The 24,439-nt window shown below is 43.4% G+C and overlaps 1 protein-coding gene across 6 annotated transcripts in view; it reads right to left on the reverse strand.

The window, feature by feature from the left end:
- The window catches only part of LOC138624495 (discs large homolog 1-like protein), a 102,646-nt gene that overhangs the window by 57,717 nt on the left and 20,490 nt on the right, over window positions 1–24,439 (reverse strand). For 4 of the 6 annotated variants that reach the window (XM_069704746.1, XM_069704747.1, XM_069704750.1 and 1 more), the window contains 2 exons: window positions 16,067–16,600; window positions 12,217–12,339 (listed from right to left, as the gene is read on the reverse strand). The exons of 1 other annotated variant lie outside the window; for it this stretch is intronic. In XM_069704746.1, the coding sequence (XP_069560847.1) occupies window positions 12,217–12,339; window positions 16,067–16,600 (657 nt within the window). Of the gene's footprint in view, window positions 1–5,136; window positions 6,346–12,216; window positions 12,340–16,066; window positions 16,601–24,439 lie in introns of those variants that run through there. One more of the 6 variants, XM_069704752.1, reaches the window with a different exon arrangement.

A 24,439-nucleotide genomic window follows, 5' to 3' on the forward strand; every position in this document is an offset into this window, starting at 1 on the left:
GGACAACACAGTTGAGATTGTAAATAGTTGCATTAGCTCCGCCCACTGATGACATCATCTTATCAGCATTTCTTGAAAAGATGGAACACACAAGTCTCAGGATTGCTTGTCCTGCTTGTATTTTTTTTTTTTTTTTAACTTTAAATGTATTTCTAAGAGAAAAAAAAAAACCTGTCTACTTTGTTGGGACAATTTCTGAATCCAACATGTAACAGCTGATCAGAAACAAAATGGCGCCGTGAAGGTTTCAAATAAGTCTGAACATGTTCATGTTTCCAAGTCATTAACCTTCACATTGCTCCAATATTGATTCCAATATGATGTGAGCACAGCACAATCATGGCAAAACAGGAATAGGAACAATTTCTCTGCAGCCTCAAGATACATTTTATGATTCCTGAAATCAACACAACAGCTTTCTCTTCTTTTCTTTGTCCCAAATTAACAGCAAATTATCCTCACTCCTGCACTGAGGCATTTCTATGTGGTGATGATGTATAGTTTCTGAGTGCACAGAGAAGCCTGTGGGAGGTGAAATTCACAGCTATGGTGTGAAGACTCACAAAAATACAACTTACTTAGTGCAGTGTATTACATCATGCCCACTCAAATACTGTGCCTTAAACTGTAACGAAGTTTCATAGTGTACAAATATATGCAGTGTCCGACTCATAACAAATTCCCTTTACAGTGCAATCTGCTACCCGTCAGACCGCTGCGATGCCACCCTGATAAGGTGTCTTACTGGAAAAACAGATCTAAAATCAACAGAGAAAGACCAGGGAGGCGTACACATGCGAAGTGGTATCCCATGAGGCACAGGGAGAGTGGAAAGTTTCCTTGGGCAAGAGGAGGATAATGAGCCACTCTCTGCAGGAGTGGGGTGTGTGTTGGGGGAGAAGCAGGTTGAACTACTGTACAAACGCAGTGTAGTTTGAGTGTTGGTAATTTTTTTTCCATTTAAAAATGACCAACGTACATAATTACATTTCCAGACCTCATTCAAGCCAAAACTGCCGATTTGCTGCTCACTGTTTTAAACCTTTCACTTGTGACACTAAATACTCACATTGAAATACAATTTGAACACTTGCAACTTTTCTGTTGCTGAGTGGGAACAATCGGACAAAGTGAAAACTAAACTAGTAATACCAGCCTCACTTACTGAATGTAAATTGACCTTACAGCCAGTCCTGATAAAAAGATTGGTTTACTTACACATGTGCTGCATTAAAATTAGACTCGTGAGCTTGTGGTTACAACATGGGAAGTCGTGTGCACCGTATACTTCAGGGGATTAAATCGTAAAAGCAGCATTGCTAGGCAACAACAACATGGACGGCGTCTAGAAGCCACAAAGGGGCTATTGTATATAAGTTATGAAGGGAAACTCTACATGACTGAAGTCACAATGTATTAGCTTAACACCCAACGGAAAATTAACTTCCATGTCGTCTGCCATTTCCGAGCTCCAACGTCGCGAACACCACATGAGGGGGCAGTTTAATACGATCCCAATTGAACACAGCAAGTTTTAGTGTGTCACCTGACTTGATTGTATGTCATCTTATGCTGATGGATATGAGCTAATAGGATTAGATTTCTCTCACATTTAATCAGTCACTAATTCTCTTCCTTTATTGTCTTACTCTCTCTCTATCTCTCTCTGTCTCTCCCGCCCTGTCCATCCCTCTCCACACCCATTTCCTGTGACCACTAAACACCTCTTTAAGGCTTTTAGGCCTTTTTCTCAAGAGCCAGGATGACTTTCATACCTCTGCCTTACAACTCATCAATTATACAAGGAAAAAGATGGATGTGTGTGTGTGTGTGTGTGTGTGTGTGTGTGTGTGTGTGTGTGTGTGTGTGTGTGTGTGTGTGTGTGTGTGTGTGTGTGTGTGTGGGGGGGGGGGTGTTTGTGTCCCCAACAAGAACACTGTTAATGAGTAGGGTTAACCCTTAACTGCAATTCTTGAGATTAATAAACTCAGGTAAAAATAGGAGCTCCAAAACACATAAAAGATTATCACTGATCTGCACAGTTCCTCAGGAGACAAAAAAATCTGCATCAGAGAGATGCTCCAAAAATCATTTGCATTCTATAAAGGGATCATCAAACTATATTCATATGCTAATTAACAATGACACTATCAAAAGACAACTTAAAGTAAGCATCTAAACACACAAACTGACAGGTGGGCTACTAGCAGGCAGCTTCAGTATCCTTATTGCCAGTAAAGAAGAGATTTGCAGTAAAATGCTGTCTAGTGAGATAAAGCACTATGACGGGAAATCTAACATCTTCCAGACCTCTAAATGTCAAGTTGTGTTGCTCTATATGGTTTTGTCAAAAGGTGCTGAATAATTTGATTAAAAAAAAGAGTAATAAATATTTATGTGTGTGAACTCCTCCCCAGTGTCCAGTGCCACCAAAACCATCAAAATCTCATCCGGCCGTGCCCCTGAACACACGACAGCAGGCGAATACACACAACCACACACACGCAGTTTGAAATGTGTCAGGCCTTATTTATGATTTGTGCTATGAGGCTCAAATCAGCTGATCCCAAAACACTTCCATCGCGGAATAATTTTTTTTTTTTTAAAAAGCCTCCCTGTGTCCCATCAACAGGACCAACAAGCTGTGTGTGTGTGTGTGTGTGTGTGTGTGTGTGTGTGTGTGTGTGTGTGTGTGTGTGTGTGTGTGTGTGTGTGTGTGTGTGTGTTTAGTATAATGACCTATCAGTCTTGCAGTAAGTGCCTTAGACAGGAAGATGGCAACACCTCAGGAAAACACTGGTCAATATGATTACTGCAAAGAGGGCGGGTTAACTTTTTCCATCGGGCGGTGCTGTAAATCTGCAGACAACTGAAAAAGTGCTGCAGAGTGGAAGATAGGTCCACTTGATGGTCCATCAAGGAGTTTCAGATCAATAATGCAGGTTTGTATTCAATCGAGACATTATCTGCCATCTGTAATCCATAAAGGGTGTAAATGTTTGCAGAAAACAAGAAAACACAGGAAAATACATAGCAATACTTTTTATTATTCAAACAAAGAAGGAGATGATGTTGTCAAAAATGCAAATTCAAAGTCCTGTGCTCCAAACTATTGTTACACTCTACTTATTTAACAGTGTGATTAAGGTGCCAAAGGGTGATATGAGTGCACTTTCTATGGCTCTATGGTCCTCATGTACGGACTTTAGTGTGCAGGTGACTCTGAGGCACAATCACATGAGCAACACAAGTGGGCAACCAAATGATTCCTGCATTTATTTATTTTTAACCTGAGGTTTAATCATAAGCGTAGGTGATGAATTTATTTATGCTTAACACAGTATCAGCAGGTGGAGTTGGGTTGGGCTCACTAATGACCAGTCACATCCCCTCGCAGCAGCAGTTTCCTAATGGGCCGAGAGTTTAGGCCAGTTTCTCCTCAGACAAAACCAGTCTCATCTTAGAGACATGCAGAGTGCAAAGCAAAGCATCATAAATATGAACATGTCATAGCAAGATCTCGAACACTCTTGCAAAGGGAGATGACGCACATTTTAATGTACATAAAAGTGAACAAGGTTTACATATTAAACCAATCAATTTATCTGTGTAAACACAGCTGAGCACTTTAAAAATGAACAAAAATTAAAAATCTGACCACTTCGATGGAGTTTTGGAATTTGCATAATACAATTATGCTAAATAATGTTTTAAACCCTTTAAAAGTAGGAAGAGGAGGTGCAAAAATGCTGCGACTCCTCGTAACGTTGACTGCAGACAGTGGCTGAGAGGATCCATGTAAAGACCCTCATGATATAAACAGCACCCATGTGGGTGCTTTGTGGCTCGCTGGATTGCTTTCGTAGTTAGTTAAATCATTTATGCAAGCTGGTGACTGGTTAACATGACCGGCGTTGCTCTTTATGACCTGTGTGAGTCCTACTGCATGTGTTTTTTTCTCCTGTGTTAATAGAAATTGTGGGGTTCCTCCACCACAAATTAATTGATAGAAGTATTTCACTTCAGTTTGTATATTTAAATGTTTAAGTTCAGCATTGGATTTCACCCACCGATGGCAGCACTAGATGAAGATATCATTCATTCCCGCAATACATGTGTGCACATTGTTTTATCAACTCTGTTATATAGAGCAGCTATTGCCAGCACACGTACTTTCAGACCTGGAATTACATCCTGGTAATTTCTCTTTCACCTTTGATTCGCTGCTAAACTGGAGAGAAATTCTGTGCAATCATCGTGCTTACATTCATTTACGTTCAGTGGAAACCGTTGCTGCTGTACGTGTGTTACTAAAAAGAAGACGATGCATCTTTTCATCTGCTGTTGGAAACACGAAGAGGAAAAATCGAACAGGTCAAAATGACCAATCACAGGTCTGCAGTCTTCACGTGGTATCTCAATGAGCAACGTAAACCTGACGTGTCATGCTTATGAGAGCGGCTACATGCGTAGCTTCTAAAGCTACGCCATAACCCCTTAATTCAGTTTCACCTTTTATTTCAAGGAAACATAAATCTATATTATTTGGTATTCCTATGGCTTATATTGCTCTGATGTCAGAAATGACCCATTACACATGTGCTGCCTCTCTCATCAGCTCAGTTACACACCTCTCCATGGTAAGATTTGGATTTCAGTGTGGACTTTATGTGTGGAGACTGCTCCGCTAAATGATGGCTTTGCCATGGCAACACACCGGCTCTCTGGGTCTCCTACACTGTGCACAGGGCTCATTTCCATGACAACATTATCAAAAATCTTAACCGCACAAACAGAGAGCGGCTTCAACTTCGATTTAAAACCTGCCTGCTGCCACTGACTGCCTCGCTGTTTTGGCCGAGAAGCTGAAACGAGAGAATGTTCGCTAACATAATGACACACACACACACACACACACACACACACACACACACACACACACACACACACACACACACACACACACACACACACACACAAACTCAGGTTAAGTTACATGCTTCCCACCCTGATCCCCAACCAACCCTCAAGCATAATGCACACACACACACACACACACACACACACACACACACACACACACACACACACACACACACACACACAAAAACAATGAGTCTGTGACGTGTGTGTTACCTGGCTAGCAGTGATACAGTCGGTGAAGGCACTCCTCCTGGAGAAGAACGTGAGGAGCTGCTGCCAGCGTGAGGAGGAGGAGGAGGGGGAGGAGGAGGCGGGAGAAGAGGTGGAGGGGGAGGAGGTGTGGGCAGGTGGCAGCTCCTCCGAGGAGCCCCGCTTGGGCCCCAACTTCTGCTTGACTCCTAGCCCTTGACCCCCGGACCCCCCGCCTACCCTGGCGCTGCGGGGGTACAGAGTGTTGTTGCCGAAAATATAGTTCATCGTGTCTGCCGTCTACTCTTCCCTCAGATGGACAAGTTTGTCGAAACGCTTCTCCGCTGCTTCATCTCCTCCGTCGCTTTGCTTTCTCTTCCTGCCTCTCCAGGTTTGTTGTCAGATACACAGTCCAACTTCTCTCCTTTCTGTCACCAGTTTTTGAAGATTATGTTGCGCTATTGTTGATATTTTTATCTTCTCCTCCCAATTTCCTTCTTATTAATATCTCCTTTTTTCCCCCCCTTTTATCTTCCTTAGCTCCCTCAGGAGTGACAGAGCAGCTGGCAGATGGAGAGCTGAGGAGGAGCTGGAGGAGGAGGTAGAAAGTGCGGGGCAGGTAGACGGAGTCCTCTCAGAGTTGGAGCATTAGTCTGTGTGTCAGGATCTTTGTGCATCCATCCACCCATCAATCCATCTGCCCTTCTGTTGTTGCTGTCCGTCCATTTGTCCATCATCCCATCTTCTCTCTAGCCAGGAGAAATGACCAACATCCACATCTCCGGAAGTCCCAAAATCTCCCCTCTTCAGCTCCTTTCCTTTCCTCTCTTCAGCGAGAAGACAGAGTGAGGGGGAGTGGTGGGCCAGGCAGCGACAGGATATGAGGATAGATTATTTAAGGGGGTTCACTCTTAATCTCTGTCTTTCCCCACCCCGCCTCTCACTCCCTCTCTGCCTCCTTCTTCCCCGAGTCCAAGGAGATGACTGGTCAATCTCCCCTCTGCCACTGTGTGTTATCCCATTAAATATGGCAGGGAGAAGATGAAGAAGAAGAAGAAGGGAGGGAGCGATGGGTGGCTGGACGGATGAAAGGAGGGACGTGGAAGGATGCAGGCGAGGAGGAGAGCATCTGAAGTAGGTGGATGGTTGGAAGAATCATTCTGCAACTCTTCTGTTTCTCCTCCTCTCCCTCCCACATCTCTGTTGTTGCTCCAAGTCTCACTCTCTCCTCTCTTCTCGTCTCCCTCACTCAGTACATTATTCAGTCTGTTTCTCTCTCTCTCTCTTTTCACTCCCCCGCCCCCACCCACCCTGTCTGTTTCTCTATGTCTCCGCCTGTCTTTCAGCAAATTGTCTTTTCCAGTCTTTTATTGGAGCTGCAACCCGATGCCTCTCTCTCTTTCTGTCTCCCTCACTGTCAGATATCGTTACTGGTGCAAGCCACGCCCCTATGTTTCAGTCAGCCAATCACATAAAAGACCCCCCCCCCTCACACACACACACACACACACACACACACACCTCTTACTCCAAATACACACACCCTCAAACACACATGCACACAAAGACATATACAATGAAGCCTGTTGCAGGTTGAGGCAGCAAACAGCCACAGAATGATGAAGTGAATGTGAGTAGTGGCTAGACAGATTTGTGTGTGTGTGTGTGTGTGTGTGGGGGGGGGGGGAGCAAGATTCAAACATTCACCCACAACAATTCATGCAGTACCAGCAGGTATGCCTCTAATGTGTGTGTGTGTGTGTGTGTGTGTGTGTGTGTGTGTGTGTGTGTGTGTGTGTGTGTGTGTGTGTGTGTGTGTGTGTTTTGTGTCACAGTAAATACATGCATTAGGCGATGTGTTTGTTGTTATTACATGTGTTTATACGTGTCGGTGTTTGTGCGTATGCGTGCTAACGGGAGAGCTCTTCTCCTGAGGCCGTTTCCAGACACTGCAGCACCAAGCTCTCCCACACACTCTCACTCACTCACTCACTCACTCTCTCTCTCTCTCTCTCTACACACACACACACACACACACACACACACACACACACACACACACACACACACACACACACACACACACAGACAGACTTACACGCATAGAGCATGACTCCAGAATGGAAAACAACAGCCTGTTGTCGGGCACCAACTGAGATAAAAAGAAAAGAGAAGATGGGAGAGAGGAGAGGAGAGGAGAGGAGAGGAGAGGAGAGGAGAGGAGAGGAGAGGAGAGGAGAGGAGAGGAGAGGAGAGGAGAGACGACCAGGAAGGAGTCCTCGCAGCATCCATCAACCATGCCCTAAAGGCCTCGGGGTTTTAGCATGCCTTAAATTAGCCAGCGTGCCTGTGCAGAGGGCCGGCTGTGTGTGTAAAGGTGACTTGGAAAGTGCAATCACATCCCGACCAACCCATCCCAGGTGATGTGCACGAGGGTTTGAGGGGTACAGCTGGCCTGTACGCGGCTACCTTAGCCTCCTGGAGGATTAGCCACAGGTGGAGCGGGACAACTATCATAGCTTCTTCCTGTGTTTCCTAGGAAACTGTATCTATAGCAACAGCTTGCAGAGTCCTGAAATACACCTGGCACCGGCTGACTAATGTGTTGTTTCCTAAGATCTGAATAGATGTCAGAGAGATTTCTTTTGCTTTTTTATTAGTGTTCTCTGAAGAGCCCTGGGTTATATGTGACGGTTAAATGGAACAGGTGAGATATTCAAAGATGAGTTCCCCTAAATATGGCTCGAGTACACCTTCTTCGCTGGAGATTGTGTGAGTGTAAGATGGCAGCCAATGGGTCATCCTGCAAACATATATCAAGGGCTAAAGATATTAATAGTCCTATAAATCAAGAGTTCTCAATTTGTCTGCGTGTTCACACCACTGGCATGTCCACCATGAGCCACTATGAGCCACAACAGAAATTGTGGCTCGTTGGGAGCGATCAACAAAACTTGATTGTGACTGTCAACGCAACAACATTCATGTTTCGCCAGGCTTGCGGTATTTCTTCCGGTTTTGGATATTCACCACAGACTCTGAGTAACCAACCCTGACGCAGGTATGGCTCGAAGCAATTACTGAATGATATTTGTGGTCCACAAAAGATACGTTGAACTTGGTGCTAAACTGAAAAAGTAAACATTAAACCTGCTATTTATTAGCATTTTAGCATTGTCAATGTGAGCAGGCTATCACACTGAAGCTAAGTTTTCCGCTCAAAGCACCGCTGTTCCACAGGATCGGTGGCATGGCTGCAGATAGTCGTGTTTTCTTGCTGTGAGATCGTCTGTCAAAGTAGCAGCACCTCGGCTTTATTTACAATAAAATGTGCAATTGGATAAGGATGTGTAAAATGAATAAACGTCAAAAGCCGATTTTTCTGAAATTCAGCATGAAGCACAAAACAAAAGCTGTTGGATAAACAACCGAGTAGACAAACTGTCTCTAAAACAACTATGGGTGCAGAACAATTGCACTAATGCAACCTGAGCTTCTCGCACGACCCGCAATCAGATAGGATAAAGCACCGCATCCATCAAGCTGCACGCAGCGGGAACACACGGGGAAATAACCATAGCTAGCACCAATTACCACTGGAACCGTATTATTAGCATCTTCCCGTCACCTTCTATAGGCAGCCTGAGTGCAGCCAGCCACCAGAACACAAAGTACAGTTCACAGACACGTCAGCTGACACGGCAACGATTCACAGGCACACGGGTCATATCACAACCTCTCTTTCACTTTTCCCCTCTGTCCTCAGTCAAATGTCAGCCGGTGAATGTCAACTCCATTAATATTTCACAACCAATTAAATAAAAGCACACGTCATGCATGTTTAATGTCTGACTGCTGAGAGAGCCCACTTCTGCCCTTCCATCGTCGACACAGGTACGCCGGGCTAGTGGAAGATTAGCCGAGCACGCTTTTGTGTTCTGTGTTTATGCTTTTAATTATCTGGCTGTGGGCCCAACGCAGACTGACACAGAACCTATTTAGTTCAGCACACATGAGACGGTCTGACCCTGTAAGCACAGTAACCCGGTAACAATGCAGTTACGTCTGCATGTAATTGAACAGGCTGTTTGAAGTGTTACAGGAAGGTTCTGTAGAAGTGTTACTGTATTCTGTAAATGAGCACATTTGGATGATCGGTAGCAACCAAAGACTGAGACATAATCGTGTCCTGTTGGTTGTCACATCGCATTAGCTGGTCTGTAACATGGCTCGATATAAAACTGTAATAAATATTAGCTTTTTATGTCATCAGAAAGGGTCCCTGATGCGACTCGAAGCACTGCACACCAGACACCGTGCAGATCCATACTGTGGTTTCTAACCGTGTTGGCTCCTCCCCAGCCTTTCCATTAGATTCCTTTCACATTCTCCTGAGGAACATTTTGCAGAGCGACTGTTATGTCAAGCTCCCCTGCTAAATATTGGACATATAGAGGAATAGACATAAAGCACTGCAGGGCAAGCAAAGCATCTGCTCAAGCAAAACGAGAATTCAGAGAGGCAAAAGCAGAAATTTAACCTTTTAAGATTGAGGGCAGGGTGGGATGTTATTTTTATCTATCACTGCCACATAAATCTCTCTGTATTTCAAAATATACAGGGTACATCTGTTGTCTGTGCCAGATAAAAGCATACTAACTTCATTCTATGGGCAGAGCAAGCGCACCACAGACTTCTGCCAGCTGGCGAACTTCCGGTTTCGGTCTACTCTTAATTGACTCGGGGACAAAATAATTCATGTAGCTCGTCTCGACTTTCAAACATTTTTTGCAGTGAATGGATGAAATTCTGATCGAGAAACAAGTGATTTTGTGGGGGTTGTGACACATTTAATGTCATTTATCGTCTATTTTAAAGCCCCGACAGTGGCGGCGCAGTAGGCTACGACATTAACACGCGTAGAGTGCAGATTAGACGATAAGCATCCGTCTGAAGCTTATGAGTAATGTTAAAGGAATCGGTTGCAGCACACGACCTCAACCAGACACTGCAGAGGCTTTTAGTATCATTTAACACAGTTTCAGTTTTATGACCCACACTTTTACGTTCAGCTGTGTTCACCCTTAAAGCAACATTTTCAGACACAGCGGTATCGTACAGTACACTTCCATACCAAACGAGAGCCACACAAAAGAAAAATATATCAAGGGCTAAAGATATTAATAGTCCTATCAATCAAGAGTTCTCATTTTGTCTGTGTAGTCACACCACTGGCATGTCCACCATGAGCCACTATGAGCCATAACAGAAATTGCGGCTCGTTGGGAGCGATCAACAAAACTTGATTGTGACTGACATGCAGAGAGTCACATGAACTCTAAATATGTAAATAACTCCGTGGCGACAAAACCATGCCAAGCTAGTTTCATGCTGTTTCATGAAACAATAAAGAACCTGAGTGATCTGTACAGCAGGTCCATCCAAGGCACCGCCAGGTCTCTCCCTGAAGGTGAAGGTCTGACTCTCTGTTCAGTCAGATGAACCGCACAGTGAAGAAAAATCCCTTCAACATTACAGTAAGTTCAGCGCAGAGGGCTTACTCAGCCTTAATTTCTATTACTGCATCAGTGGGAGGGAAAGGAGATTGTTTGGAAAGGGAATGAGCTGGCTGACTGACAGGCTGATTAACATCCAGCAACAAATCTGTGCTCCGTCTGCCTGTAATTCTCTCTTTATCCCATCTCTTGCCGCTCCCTGGTCCTCTGTGCCTTTACTTCCTTCCTAATTATCTGCATTAGCTTAATGACTAAGAGCCACTAAGGTCTCTGAGTGGGCTATGTGTGTCTTACCGTTTGTGTAAAGAGAGCAAATGACTTTTTACTGTTCCACCTCAGTCAGCCTCTGCAGTGGATATAGATTTTGCGAGTGAGTTATTTAAGGATGGTCAATTATACTGTTGCAGTACACAGCTGCCCTTAGCATTTAGACAACCTCAAAGTCCCTGTGGTTTTGTCAATATGAATAACAATAAGTCCTGATTATTGAGCTTCAAAATCCATTCATTATGTCGTAACAATTGCTATTAAAGTCTGATTCAGTCAGATGTCGATATGTGGAGGTACGACCTCAACTCTTTGGCCTCTGCTGCCTCCTGCGGTTGACAAACTGTAACTACATGTAAAAAGAGTGGATGCAATTGGAGACTTTCTCAGCTCTCTAATGAACATGCAATAGAAATACATTTAATATTAAATGGTGGATAAAGCAAAAAGTTAGAGCTTGAAATAAATGAGTATAAATAGTGATGCTGGAGTTGCACAAGTATATTCCTTGTGTAATCGCCAACATTACATCCATATTAGACCATGTGAAGACACAAACATTCACATTACATAAACATCAACAATCACAGCACTCAACATGCTCTGCATCAACATGGTCCGGAGAACCACAACCAGAAGAGCGTTAAATCAGCATTTTGGTTGTGGCTTCAAGATGTTAGTGCAGCACAGAAATTACGGTGAGACAGATCGGTGTTAAATCATATAGATAAGAGTACAGAGAGCATGGTCTTTTAAAAGGTCCTCCATGTAGCATTTTAAATGGCAGCATTATGAGCGTATCACTGTAAAAGTAATTATGTTAAAAGGTCAAATTACCATAAAAAAAGGGCACATTTCAGGTGGTCTCCTTTCTCTAAATGAAACATGGCACTTCTTAAAGAGGAGATTAAACTCCTTTCCAGATGCCTTCCCTCCAGTTGTGTCTCCTTTTTCTAAAAATATAAACATGTTCTGAGCTATTTTTTCATCACTTCTGCCATCTGCCACTGACACCTCTGGCACTTTAGCTCCAATAGCAAAGAGGAAGTGTCTGATAAAGGTTTATTATTAATTAGTGTTAAAATGCTACCTGAAACACCTTAAAATGTTTCTGCGTGGTGTTAAGATATGATGTTGGTGAATTTCAACCAATGCAACATTTTGCAAGAATCTCAGGCTCACGTGTCGCACAAAAAAGAGAGAGAGAGAAAAAAAAAAAAAAAAGGAATGGCATGCCAAGGAGACGAGAAACAACTGAAAGCATCGTAACACAAATGAGTGTAGCTATGAACGCATGCGATGAGCTCGGAGGCGAGATTACCTGGTAGTAGGCGTGGCTTTGAGAATAGAGGGAGGAGAAAGGCGGGGCTGGGACATCGTTCAGCCTCTCTCCCTCTGGGTGAGGCCACGCCTCCTCATCATAGGGAACCTCAGGTGACTCTACCTACAATGCACAGACAGAGCTCAACGTGGTGCACACGCACACACACACACACACACACACACACACACACACACACACACACACACACACACACACACTGTGTACTGTGTACTGTGTGCTACAGTCTGATCGCTGCTCTGTTGGCTGCCCGAACGTCACGCGGTCATCGACAATATATTTCTGTCTTGAGGATACCAGTTCGTGCAAAACAAGGGGGGAGGAGATTCAACTGTGTAAGACAAAATACAAAGTACTCAGCCAACTCTAACAAAACAAACCCAGTGGTAATCCATTACCATTCATATATTTGACTTAAGAATTCAGATGGTAAAATATAAAAAAAAAAAAATGAAAACAGGTAAATAAACCTATTAAACATCACAAGGCAAGTAACATGCTGCCTTGTGTGTATGGGTTATTTATATGATGAAGTAGTTGTACTAATAAATCTTAAAATAAATCACAGAGAAAAATAGAAAGGGTACATGTGTGTGCGTGCGTGTGTGTGTGTGTGTGTGTGTGTGTGTGTGTGTGTGTGTGTGTGTGAGGAAAAAGGGAGAGAGAGAGAGAGAGAGAGAGAGAGAGAGAGAGAGAGAGAGAGAGAGAGAGAGAGAGATGGGAACATGTTCATAGGGAGAACAAGATGGCGAGTCCATCTGTCACACAGAAGCCATCCAGATCCAGCACCTGTGGTCACTCACACACAGTCATACAAACACACACCATTTGGGACGGAAGGAGCTCTCAAAATAAACTGAATACCCACATACACCAACAACAACACACACACACACACACACACACACACACACACACACACACACACACACACACACACACACACACACACACACACACACACACACACACACACACACACAGAGACCACAGAATCTCCTCCTCCCAGATCTTACAGAGACAGACAGGAAGATGAGGGGCTGGAACGGACCGGTCTGTAAAGAGCGATCAAGATAATGATGATAATGATGCACAGAGTGGTGAAGAGTCAGGATATGTAGACGTCTGAGCCGTCTCCATGAACAGAGAGGATACGAGGTGGTCATGAGTGAATGACGGCATCCAAGAAGAACTACAGCCCCCAAAAAATGTGTGGCTGCATTATTTGCAACATAAAATACATCTAGAGTGGTGTGCAGAATTATTACAGATTGATTGATGATAGAGGAAAATATTTACAAATCATTCAATCATGTGGTGTTACAAAGTCACAGCGTGTGTTTACTGTGATTTCACCAGAAATGCTGTGACTATGAAGAGATGGGAGGGTGTTATCCAGCCACAAGGTGGAGCTACACACCAATTTTTTTTTTTTCCTCCACACCTCAACAGCTTTGTCCGGAGTTTTCCCAGAGGACAAGCTTTGAACTCGTGGTGACTGACAACCGCAAAGTTAAACAAGTGACAGCGTATAATGACTGAGAACTGACACACCACTAATATGCACACATGCGCGCACACACACTCCTCAGCTCTGACGACCCGCAGCGTGCTGAGGGCTGTCGTAACTTACCCACACAGATACACACACTACTGACAACATGAGAGTTGATTCAATTAAATAATACCGATTTTTTTTTTTTTTTTTAGATGCCGGAATTGAGAAAGGATGACATGTTAGTCAGAGATGACATGTTAGTTTCTGTGAAACAGATACTGAAATGACAAAAGGGACGAGAAGACTTACAGAAAATGAGCATAAATCAGGAAGGAGGCTGTAATAAAATCCTGGTTTATGGCTTAACAAAGTGAGTTTTGATTGTTAAAAAATGTCTGAGAGTCCAGAGGAAAATCACTGGATTAATGGCCCTTTGATTACTACCATGTAATTGTATATGGAAGGAAGGAATTTGTCATTGTTAATTTGCATATTTTGATGTCATTTAAATTAAATATATGTGACTGTATGAGTTGGATTCCCACATTAAAAAAAGACCATAATTATAATTTATAAGACAACTGTGAAACCTGCAATTTAAGGAGCATGAATATAAAGTAGAGGGAAAAATAAAAGTCAACAAAGGATAATATACACATTATGGAGCATAACGAGGTGTGTTGCTGTATGTCAGGGAATTCATGTGAGTGTGTCGGGTTAGAGCTGTGCGAGCACAGTCATGTAAGCGCTAATCTGCAGACAGATACAGTCCAATCAACCAAAATAAAAAGATTACCAGGCTACGCTTTGCCATTCTGAGTATGTGTGTGCGTGTGCGTGTGCGTGTGTGTGTGTGTGTGTGTGTGTGTGTGTGTGTGTGTGTGTGTGTGTGTGTGTGTGTGAGGAAGCGATAGAGAGGCAAAAGAAAGGGAGACAAAGGGGGAGAGAGGCAGGCAGACACCGACTGAGTGCAGAACAGAGATAGTAATGGGCCTCATTACTAAAAAATGAGACAAGCATTCGACTGAATCCCCTGCATGCACAGTTGTGCAAAAGTATTCTCCCGGTACAAAGAGAGGCTCTGTGCATGCAGGCAAATTTAGGTCAGTATCCTTGACTGTTAAGTTCTTTCAAATAAGACCCATCTAATTCTGAATGCATTGGAAAGTCACCAGCCTCAAAAACAAAAGCTTAGACGTCATATTAGTCCTAATTCTGAACAAATTACGTCGACTTGAGGTATATCACTGCCATTGCCTCTTTTATCTCAAATATGTCCTTTCTTCAAGGACTATGACAAAAAGATTTAAGACTGTAAGAATTACATTTTTGTAATATATTTTGATGGTGTTTGAACACGTTTCAAAGGTTCAAGGTTTTTCCAGCAACTGTCTGTCTTGTAGAGATGACATTTATTTATTGCTAATTTGCAACAGCAAGAACAAGCAAGATTCCACTGCATCGGTCTCCTGAAATACTTTTTAACATGGTTTAACTACATGTTCTGCTGCTGTAATAAAATATCCGCTCACAGAAAACTAAAGCATGTTAAAACTTTCTAATTGTTAGATTTAGTCAACTTCAGTTAAGATTTGGAGCACATCATGGTCTCGGTTAAATACTGAAAAAGTATGAAACTGAATGGTTTACGGATATGAACGGATATGAAGCCGAGCCTGGTGTCAGATCCTTGCATGTTGTCCATCCACCTCCCTGACACTTGTGTACAAGAATATAACACCTTTCTCTGAAAGAAAAAAAAAAAAACTCCGACCAAACCTGCTATCAATCCAAGCAGCAAATACAATTCCCTCAGAAGGTAAGTGATGAAGGAAGTTAGTAATAACCAAGTTATTAAATGCTCCCTCTATTATGTAAAGGCTTCATTAAATACTCATAAAGCAGAAAGAAAGACCTGGGCTGTTGTTTCAATTGTCATCAAGTGACACTGTAGCCTCAATGGTGCATGACGTAGACATCTAGATATATGCATTCAGAAACGATGGATTGATCCTTTAAATCGAAACGTGAAAAGCATGGGTCAGAGGACAGTAGGAATATCTGGCTCCACATGCACGGCACATTTGTCACCAGAGTCATTTTGACACATGTATTGACAGACAGACTGGTAATCTCCTCGATGAACGTGATGTAAGAGGGAACCACGGGCCCTGTGTGTGCTTCTAAAACAGAGAGGCAGGTAGACGGTGTAAGTTTGCAGGCGTGACGCAGAGCAGACGGGCGGTGTCGGTCAGTCGTGCGTCGTCTGTGTTGTTTGACACACGAAACGTAGAGCCGAAGCCACAGCGACAGACAGCGAGAGTTAGTTACCTGAGCGGGCGTGATGTGTGTGTGAGTGACGTATCCGTGAACGTGCTGGATCTGCGACAGATGCCGCTCCGCCACCTGAACCAGTTCTGCCCCCCGCAGGTCACCGCGGCGACCGAGAGATTCGTCCCTCCCCAGTGACCGATTCCTTTCTCTCTCCACGGTCCCGGCGCCCCCTCCGTCTCTCCTCCAGGTCCTGCCGTCCCTCCCCAGGGTCCCGCCGTCCCTCCCCGGGGTCTCTCCGTCTCTCCCCAGGGTTCCCCCGTCTCTCCCCAGAGTCCCTCCGTCTCTTCCCAGGGTTCCTCCGTCTCTCCCCAGGGTCCCTCCGTCCCTCCCCAGAGTTCCTCCGTCCCTCGCCAGGGTCCCGCCGTCCCTCCCCAGGGTCCCTCCATCCCGCCCCAGGGTCCCTCCATCCCTCCCCAGGGTCCCTCCATCCCTCAGCTCTCTGGTTACTCCCATTGGGTGATGATGGCAGGGGTGATGGGGGAGTTTTGGGGCCCCAGGTGACGCCCCTTCTTCTTCTTGATACCGATACTTCTATAGTGAGAAAGGGAGGAGGAGGCGAGGCGAGGAAACCAGGTGGGAATTAAAGGAAAACGCAAGCAAGGGAAAGAAGACGGCCGAGAAGACAGGAAAAAGGGGACAGACAAGGTTGGGAAGAGGAGATAGAGGAAGGTGGGTGGAAAGCAGGAAAAAAAGAGGAAAATATAGATTAGTTTAAAGATAAGTTCAGAAGTAGAGAAGATTTTTTTAAAGCTGGAAAAGAAGAAAGCGTTAGTGCAAAACTGCATACCAGCCTAAAAAGAGCATAGCAGAGAACAAGTGTGTGTAATGAGATATTTTTATAGTACAGTTTCTGTGTGTAAGCAGAGCCCAGGTGTACAACCAGCATGAGAGTAATTGTTTCCTGAGCTCCCCGTATTGTACATACGTGAATGCACAAACACACACAAACACACACACACACACACACACACACACACACACACACACACACACACACAGGATTTGAAACAGAAGTTTTTAGGCAAAATAAGATGCAAAACTGAATGAGGACAGTGAGCGGAAGACAAGCCTGCCTCAGGGATTTTCTTTTTCTCCTCCTCATCTCTCTATACCTTCATCATGCCTCTTTCCCTTTCACATCTACGACTCTCACTCCAGAAAATCTCACTACTTCTTTTCCCTCGTCTCCCATTCCCACGCACTCTCCCTTTTTATCTTTTAAAAAATGAAAGTATTTGATGTTTTTTTTCTGCTTTACTGGACAGAGTACAGTGGAGGGACTCTGCGAGGCTGATGGGGGAGGGATGTCGGGTCCTTTAAGCCAGTTCTGAATCCATGACATTGTGGTTATGTGATGCGCAACTCGGCCAGCTGAGCAGCAGGGAGGAAGCCCCTCTGTGCGCTAAATGAAAAGTGACTATCACTCCGTCCAGGAAGATTAGGTGAATCCAGGTAAAATCCTTTATCCCTTATCCATCACTTTTTGTTCCTGTTTAAATCCAAACCAACCAAGAAGAGCAGCTTAAGAGAAGCAGATGGGTTTTTAAGCTTCGAGACAAATGGAACGGGGGGGGCTCTCTGATAAAATCAACACCAAAGTGACAGAGTAATCTCAGCTAATACAGCATGTCCAATTGAGAATAAATCATCTAAGTGGAATCTAGTTCCTCATTGAATAAATTACAGGTTTTGGACTCACATCTTGATCCTAACCCGGGGTTAAAATAAAGTGAGAATGTCTTGTGCAAAAGCCCATTTAAAGGATTTGTGACTGTCTCACGGTCGGACTAATTGGTAATCTAACAGCGTGTCAACCTCATTGTAACGCAGCACCACAATGTTGAGAAGCTTTTTACCTGAAAATCTATGCAACTGAAGAAATAACAAAATAACAGAGGCCACACTTAATACTGTATGTCAGGAAAACCTGGAAGTATGAAGGGGAAAAAGATGACAATTCTTTCCTTCTACTGTCATGCCGTCTGCCTCTGCCTGATTTTGCATATGTCTGCTTATACAATGCTTATACAACCTTTAGGTCAAAGCCCCTTTAATGCAATAGTGTCTTGTTGGTTTAAAAATTTCACAATGAAAAAAAATCTGTTGCAGAGAAATCATCACTGGAATCAGTTTCCCATCGTGGCACAGACTGATGAGGTGAACAAAGAGGAAGTTTCTTATGTCAGGTCAGTTTAATCACAACGTGGGAGGTAGAGTCTTTAGCTTTCAGACCCCTCTCAAGACTTAAAACCTTGCGTTTTTTTATCAACTTTACACCTAAGTTAAACCTTAGTTATGCTGCAAGGGCTGCTGAGGGACCTCCCATGATGCACTGAGCTCCTTTCCTCTTTCTCTCTGTCACTCTCAATGCATTTATAAAGCACCATTACATCTCATTAACTTCATGCTTTCCTTATCCCATTGTTTTTGTTTATTGTTTCTCGATGCAGTCCCCCTCGCTCGAGTAGTTCTGTGCTTTCTTCTGCAGGGAGTTTTTCTCCTCCAAGCAGCTCATGTGGGAATTGTTGAATTGTTGGGGTCATTTGTATAATACTGTGGAGTTCTTTTGTAAGGACTTTACCATGTTAAGTGCCCTGAAATAACTTGTGTTAGGATTTGGTGCTATATAAATAAAATTGGATTGACTTTAATACATAATAAGAATTTCAGTAATATTAAGTAAATATTAAGGCATAAATGGAGAGATGCACATGAATGCGAGGGAGTAGATACTCGACACGTGAAGAAAGTACAGCTCAAAGTTAGGAAACAGGTCTTAACAACATAGATCTTAACACATTTGCAAAATGTCATGAAATTGTAGATGAAGTCAGAAATGCAAAGTTTCTGAACTCACTGTATTGCGAGGTCTGAGTGGAGTCATTATATCGGGAGCTGAGAATACAATAAGCGAGGCTAAGCTAACACCACCATCAGACAAACACAGCCTGCAGCTTAGGAATGAGATAGATTCACCTCCCCTGCAGAGAGCCAGACAGTCACACAGTCAGTCCCATTAATGTGACATTTGACCTTTTGACTTATTTTCTCTCTAGGTAGCCAACAGGAAGCCACAGCAGACTTCCCCCGAGTCTGCATGCGCACGTATCAATTAAAAACCTGTTCTCTCGATCACATTCTGGTGACATAAAAATGGTTCCCACAAGTTAACCATTTCGTTTCGGGTAAATAGGTTAGAATCGGCCTTAGGTTAGGTGTTCGGATAATGTTGTAAGTCAATACAGTGTCCTAGTAAACGAGTGTGATTTATCATACAGCTCCCACTGTGTCTGTGCATCAGTAACTACACAGCCCGCAGTGTTAATTAAAGTTCCTTCCCAAGAGAGGGATTTAGCCTTTTTGTGCAGACCTTGATAAAACGCTGTTGTTGGCTTTTCTCTTTTAGTGAGTTCAGCATCAAAACTGCCGTTCGTAACGATGTTCAAGCCATGTTTTCACACACATGATTTAACAACCACTTAAGGACAGAAAGCACAGGGACAAACCACTAAAGCACTAACACTACATTTGACCCTTGCAGCTGACTGCCATCTTGGTCGGCAGCAACAGCAACAGGAACCGGAATCTATCCTACAAACTGTTTTGAGGCAGGGAGTCGGCGGCTGCACGGCACAGGAGAGCACAGAACAGTATCAGCTAATTCCTGCGAATTCAAGTAGACATGACCGTGTGTGTGTGTGTGTGTGTGTGTGTGTGTGTGTGTGTGTGTGTGTGTGTGTGTGTGCTCTCCCCATTGCCTCCACTGCTGCATACTTTAACCTCATTCAGACTGGAATTGGAAGTCAACGCTGCGCTGACAAAATGAACCGATCCGACCCCGTCTCACGACCTTCAGTGCATCTTGTTTCCTCTCCGCCTCTCGCTACGATCTTTTCATTCACTGTCGTCTCGCTAATTAGTCAGAAATGCCTCACAAATAATCTCGAGAGCAGCGGTTGAACGGCCAGGCGCTAAGACCCCGAAGAAACCCTGGCTCACACTGTTGTCACAACACGGCTGCTACAGCCCTCTGCACTCGCACGCACACATAAGCACGCACGCACACTCAGCCATAATCCTATATTTGGCGTTTGAAATCTCACATGGCACGAGAACACCTCCGAATGAGGGAATGCATGAATGAACACAGACACCAAATATGTCTGTTTTAAATCACAGAGTGTGTAGCTGTGTGTGTGTAAGTCGTGTGTGTTTCTGCTTGCTCGACTATCAAGAGCCGAGCATTCCTAATCAGGACTGTGCCTGCAGAGAGCCCGCTGACTGACAACACACACACACACACACACACACACACACACACACACACACACACACACACACACACACACACACACACACACACACACACACAAACACAGAGATCCGCGTGCACACTGTGGCTGTCATGTGTTACTGTGTCAGCCAGTCTTGCATAGCCAGAGAAACGTGACTAGATAGGGAGCAGATTCAGCATCCCAGTGCATGTCTATGTGTGTGCGTATGGGTGCGTGCGTGTGTGTGTGTGTGTGTGTGTGTGTGTGTGTGTGTGTGTGTGTGTGTGTGTGTGTGTGTGTGTGTGTGTGTGTGTGTGTGTGTGTGTGTGTGTGTGTGTGTGTGTGTGTGTGTGTGTGTGTGTGCATCAGAGTAAAGTCAGGCGTTAATCACGCTTGGTAAGATATGAAAGAGCAGGGGATCCTCTGCCGTAAGGAACTTCTTGCGCGCGCGCACACACACACACACACACACACACACACACACACACACACACACACACACACACACACACACACACACACACACACACACACACACACGTGCCTTCATGCTACTCTTTATCTCTAACATCGCACTCTCTCTCTCTCTCTCTCATGCTTTATTGGAATCAAGCAGAACAGCACTTATTGCCAGATAACAGCTGACGACCAGATTCATTTAGCAACAATGACAAAGTGACAGTGACATGTACAAATGGTTTTATACAAAGTCAGCCAATCAATGGACACATTTTTCAAAGGAACTGCTGTCAATAATATTTTGCTGTGTGGACACATTGTATGTCCCTCATACAGCTTAAGGTCATTATTCTGAACTGCTATTATTTTGAAATTCTATTATTTGGAAGAAACAAAGAAAATACATTATTTGGATACAGAAGAAAACAAGTAGAACAGCATGGCTGAAGAATATCCGACTGCCAAATAAAACCTATTCTAAATATTTAACTTGATATTGGCAATTGCCTATTCCCCAAAATATCTTCATTAAATCTAAAATATATGATCTAAGAATTTACACGTGTTCAAATGCAGAAGTCTGGTTCAAATGAAGAATGTACTTAACTCACTCTATGGTGGCTTTAGTCAGTAAAGTGTCTCCAGGAAAAATACACAGACCTTAGCAGAAATAGAGGAACAAATTCATCTATTTTGAATGTGTTGAAATGTCTGACCTAGTTAAAGGTGGGTATGATTTATCTTTTCAGGCACTTAAACAGCCTAAAAAATGACACAGTGCTGGCAAGATAAAAGTGAATAGACTGTAGCTCACCCTAATGCACTTAAAATGTGCTTTCCTCTTTGCTCAATGCTGTTGGTGCTTGTCTCTTTCCATATATCTCAGATTTGCATGTGATTTTAATCTAACTATACAGCTGTTAGTATTTCAATCAATCAATTCTGATTATTAATCAGCCTATCAGTTCCAATCAAAATGCTGGTTCAATTATTGGCATTACGTCAGTCAGAACACAGTATGTCAAAAGCATGAACTGCCTTTAGTTAGCTTGCAATTACTTTGAAAGTATTTATCAAACTTTGCTGTTGTTTTTTTTTTTTTATGAAGCTCAGCTGCACTTTTCAGAGTGACCTACAGTCCACCACACTGTTAGCTGAATTCATGTGAATTCACACGTGTGGGTACATAGACAAAAGGAGGGGAGGTCCAAATTTCACGCTCAGTCATAAATAATAATGAAACCTTCTTTTCAATATGAAACCACTTCTCAAGAACCAACTTTTATTCTTCTTGAGAACGTCTTCATTGAAACGACATAAGAGTGAAGCTATAGACTGTATATAAAAATGGCCACCGAGGGCCACCGGGTGCTGGCTTTAAAAAAAAACCTCTGGCTCCAACAGGCTCCAATTCAAAAACAGTCAACTTCTTTCATGAAATACAAAGTCAGTACATTGTTCCACAAGTCAGTATGGTGTCATTTGGTAAATTCACTCCTCCTGATCAGTGTTCTGGTGGTCCTTCTGAAAATAACTCTATCACTAATTAGATATAAGGCCTGGTTTGATTGGCATGTAAAATGTCCTTGGGTTCTCAGTGAGATCTATGAGTCAGATCAAACCCCTTGTTCCTCATCAAAAATCAAGATGTCGACAGACGAAGAAAACAGACTCAAGGCTTCAAAACTGCGGTTCACAAACCAAAGGGTAACATCACGCTGGGCTGCTACTTGAGTGGAATAGATTAGTACAAAGGCCAATTTAAAACTACCTCATTGCATAATGTGCATTACATTATAAGTCCTTCAGGTTCATCTAAATGTTCTTATTTACATCATCACATCACTGAATTTTATAAACTCACCTTGAACAATGACTATTGCTTTAATTACATAACAGTCTGTCATGAACCTGATCGTGACACTCAACAAGGCACAAGAAGAGATGACATGAGAGTGAAGCGAATTGTTTTTATGTTCAGGGTCAGATTCATTAAGTTGCTGCATTCACACTGGAAACCAGAGCATTTCCTTGCTGTTGTCCAAAGTTGATGTACCAGTCCAAATAAGGCACCATCATACTTTTGTTGTTGTGCTTCTTTCTGTATCTTTATGTATAAAAAACAAACTTGTGAGAGAGACTCATGATCGTAATTGTAAGAAAATCCTGATTTTTTTTTTTTTTTTTTAATCCACAATCGTGCAGCTCTCCAACATTTCTTTTGACATTTTTCTGAACTGTTTCATCACCAAGTTAGTTTTAATTTCTTGAACGCAAATTAGTTCGACTAACAAGCGGAGGTGAAGGGCAGTGCAGGTTACGTATTGCTTCTAATTGGGATATAAAAAAATTCCAGAGAACTGCACGGCACTTCAACGTCTTTCAACACGCAAGCTGCTGGAAGTCTGCAAATAGATGACGGTAGTTGGGTCGTCTCCCAAACATCTCTCACACACTGCATAACTTCTTCTTATCCTCAGGATATCCTCCACTTGCTACCGTGTGCGGCTACAGAGGACAAAAACCACGTCTCCTATTGTGTCTCTCGCTCGTGTTCTCTCTCTCTCTCTCTCTCTCTCTCTTTCGAGCAGTTGTCCCTCGGCCTGCCTCGATCTAACAGGCTGTCATGGTGAGGTAATCTAATAGGACAGAAGTGAAGTCCATACAGTTTATTATGGCCTCACTACTGAACTGGACAACAGAATACCCAGGCAGGCGCACACACACAGTCCAGTGGTCACTACTGTATCCCCTTATATCACAGTACTGTACGTGAATTTGTAACAGTAAACTGAACACACTCCTTCAATGCCTCGAGGTTTTCTACATTCGAGTGACACCAAGACGATGAAGCTGTACATCCCACTTCTTCCTGCCGACCAGGTCTAGTTTTCTCAGTGCCATTTAGACCAGTTTACAGACCCATTTATGAAGCCGTTTTTGGGCGAGCTGTGTGTTTAATGACTATTCAGAGATGCGGCACAGTCTACTAAGACGTCCTCCACATCAAAGGCACTGCTCCTTAAGCACTCGGGTGGAACTTTAATATTTCATATGTTGATTTTCCACTCAACCGTTTCAGAGTACTTTGCACAACGATGATAACCAATTCTAGCGTAAGCTCATTCGTTTAGCATTCGCCGATGTTGTGTAATTATAGCGCGTCAACCTACTCGTGGGGGATATATGGTTATTTAATAATGGGTTAGCAATGCCTTGGACCTGTCAGTAGGCAAAACATTTTTACATCCATGATAGAATGACGAATATGGATTTAATGCAGAGGCAGATGTCATGAGGAATGTTGATTTCAATCAAACAAATTCATGGGTCGGGCTCATAAAACATGGTAAAGATAAGAGCCTGCCTTTCTATTTCTACCTGCTTATCCACTTCAGTGTTGCAGGTGTCTGAGTGTATCCCAGCATACACTTGGGTCAAAAACAGGATACCCTCTCACACTGCTAAAGAGAACTCCTCTACATGCAATGCAGACCTTCCACATGAAGTCCAACAATGCAAACACAGGACGAACAAGCAAACTCCACAGGAAGCAGTTGGCTGATAAGTTGCACCCTTTGATAAAGCCCCCCCGCTCCATCCATTCGGACCGACAGGTAAAAAAAAAAAAAAAAAA

This window comes from Brachyistius frenatus, unplaced genomic scaffold, assembly GCF_029030835.1.
Source record: "Brachyistius frenatus isolate BFR_SWC_R1_liver_20210118 unplaced genomic scaffold, ASM2903083v1 Contig_52, whole genome shotgun sequence".
Taxonomy (NCBI): Eukaryota; Metazoa; Chordata; class Actinopteri; family Embiotocidae; genus Brachyistius; species Brachyistius frenatus.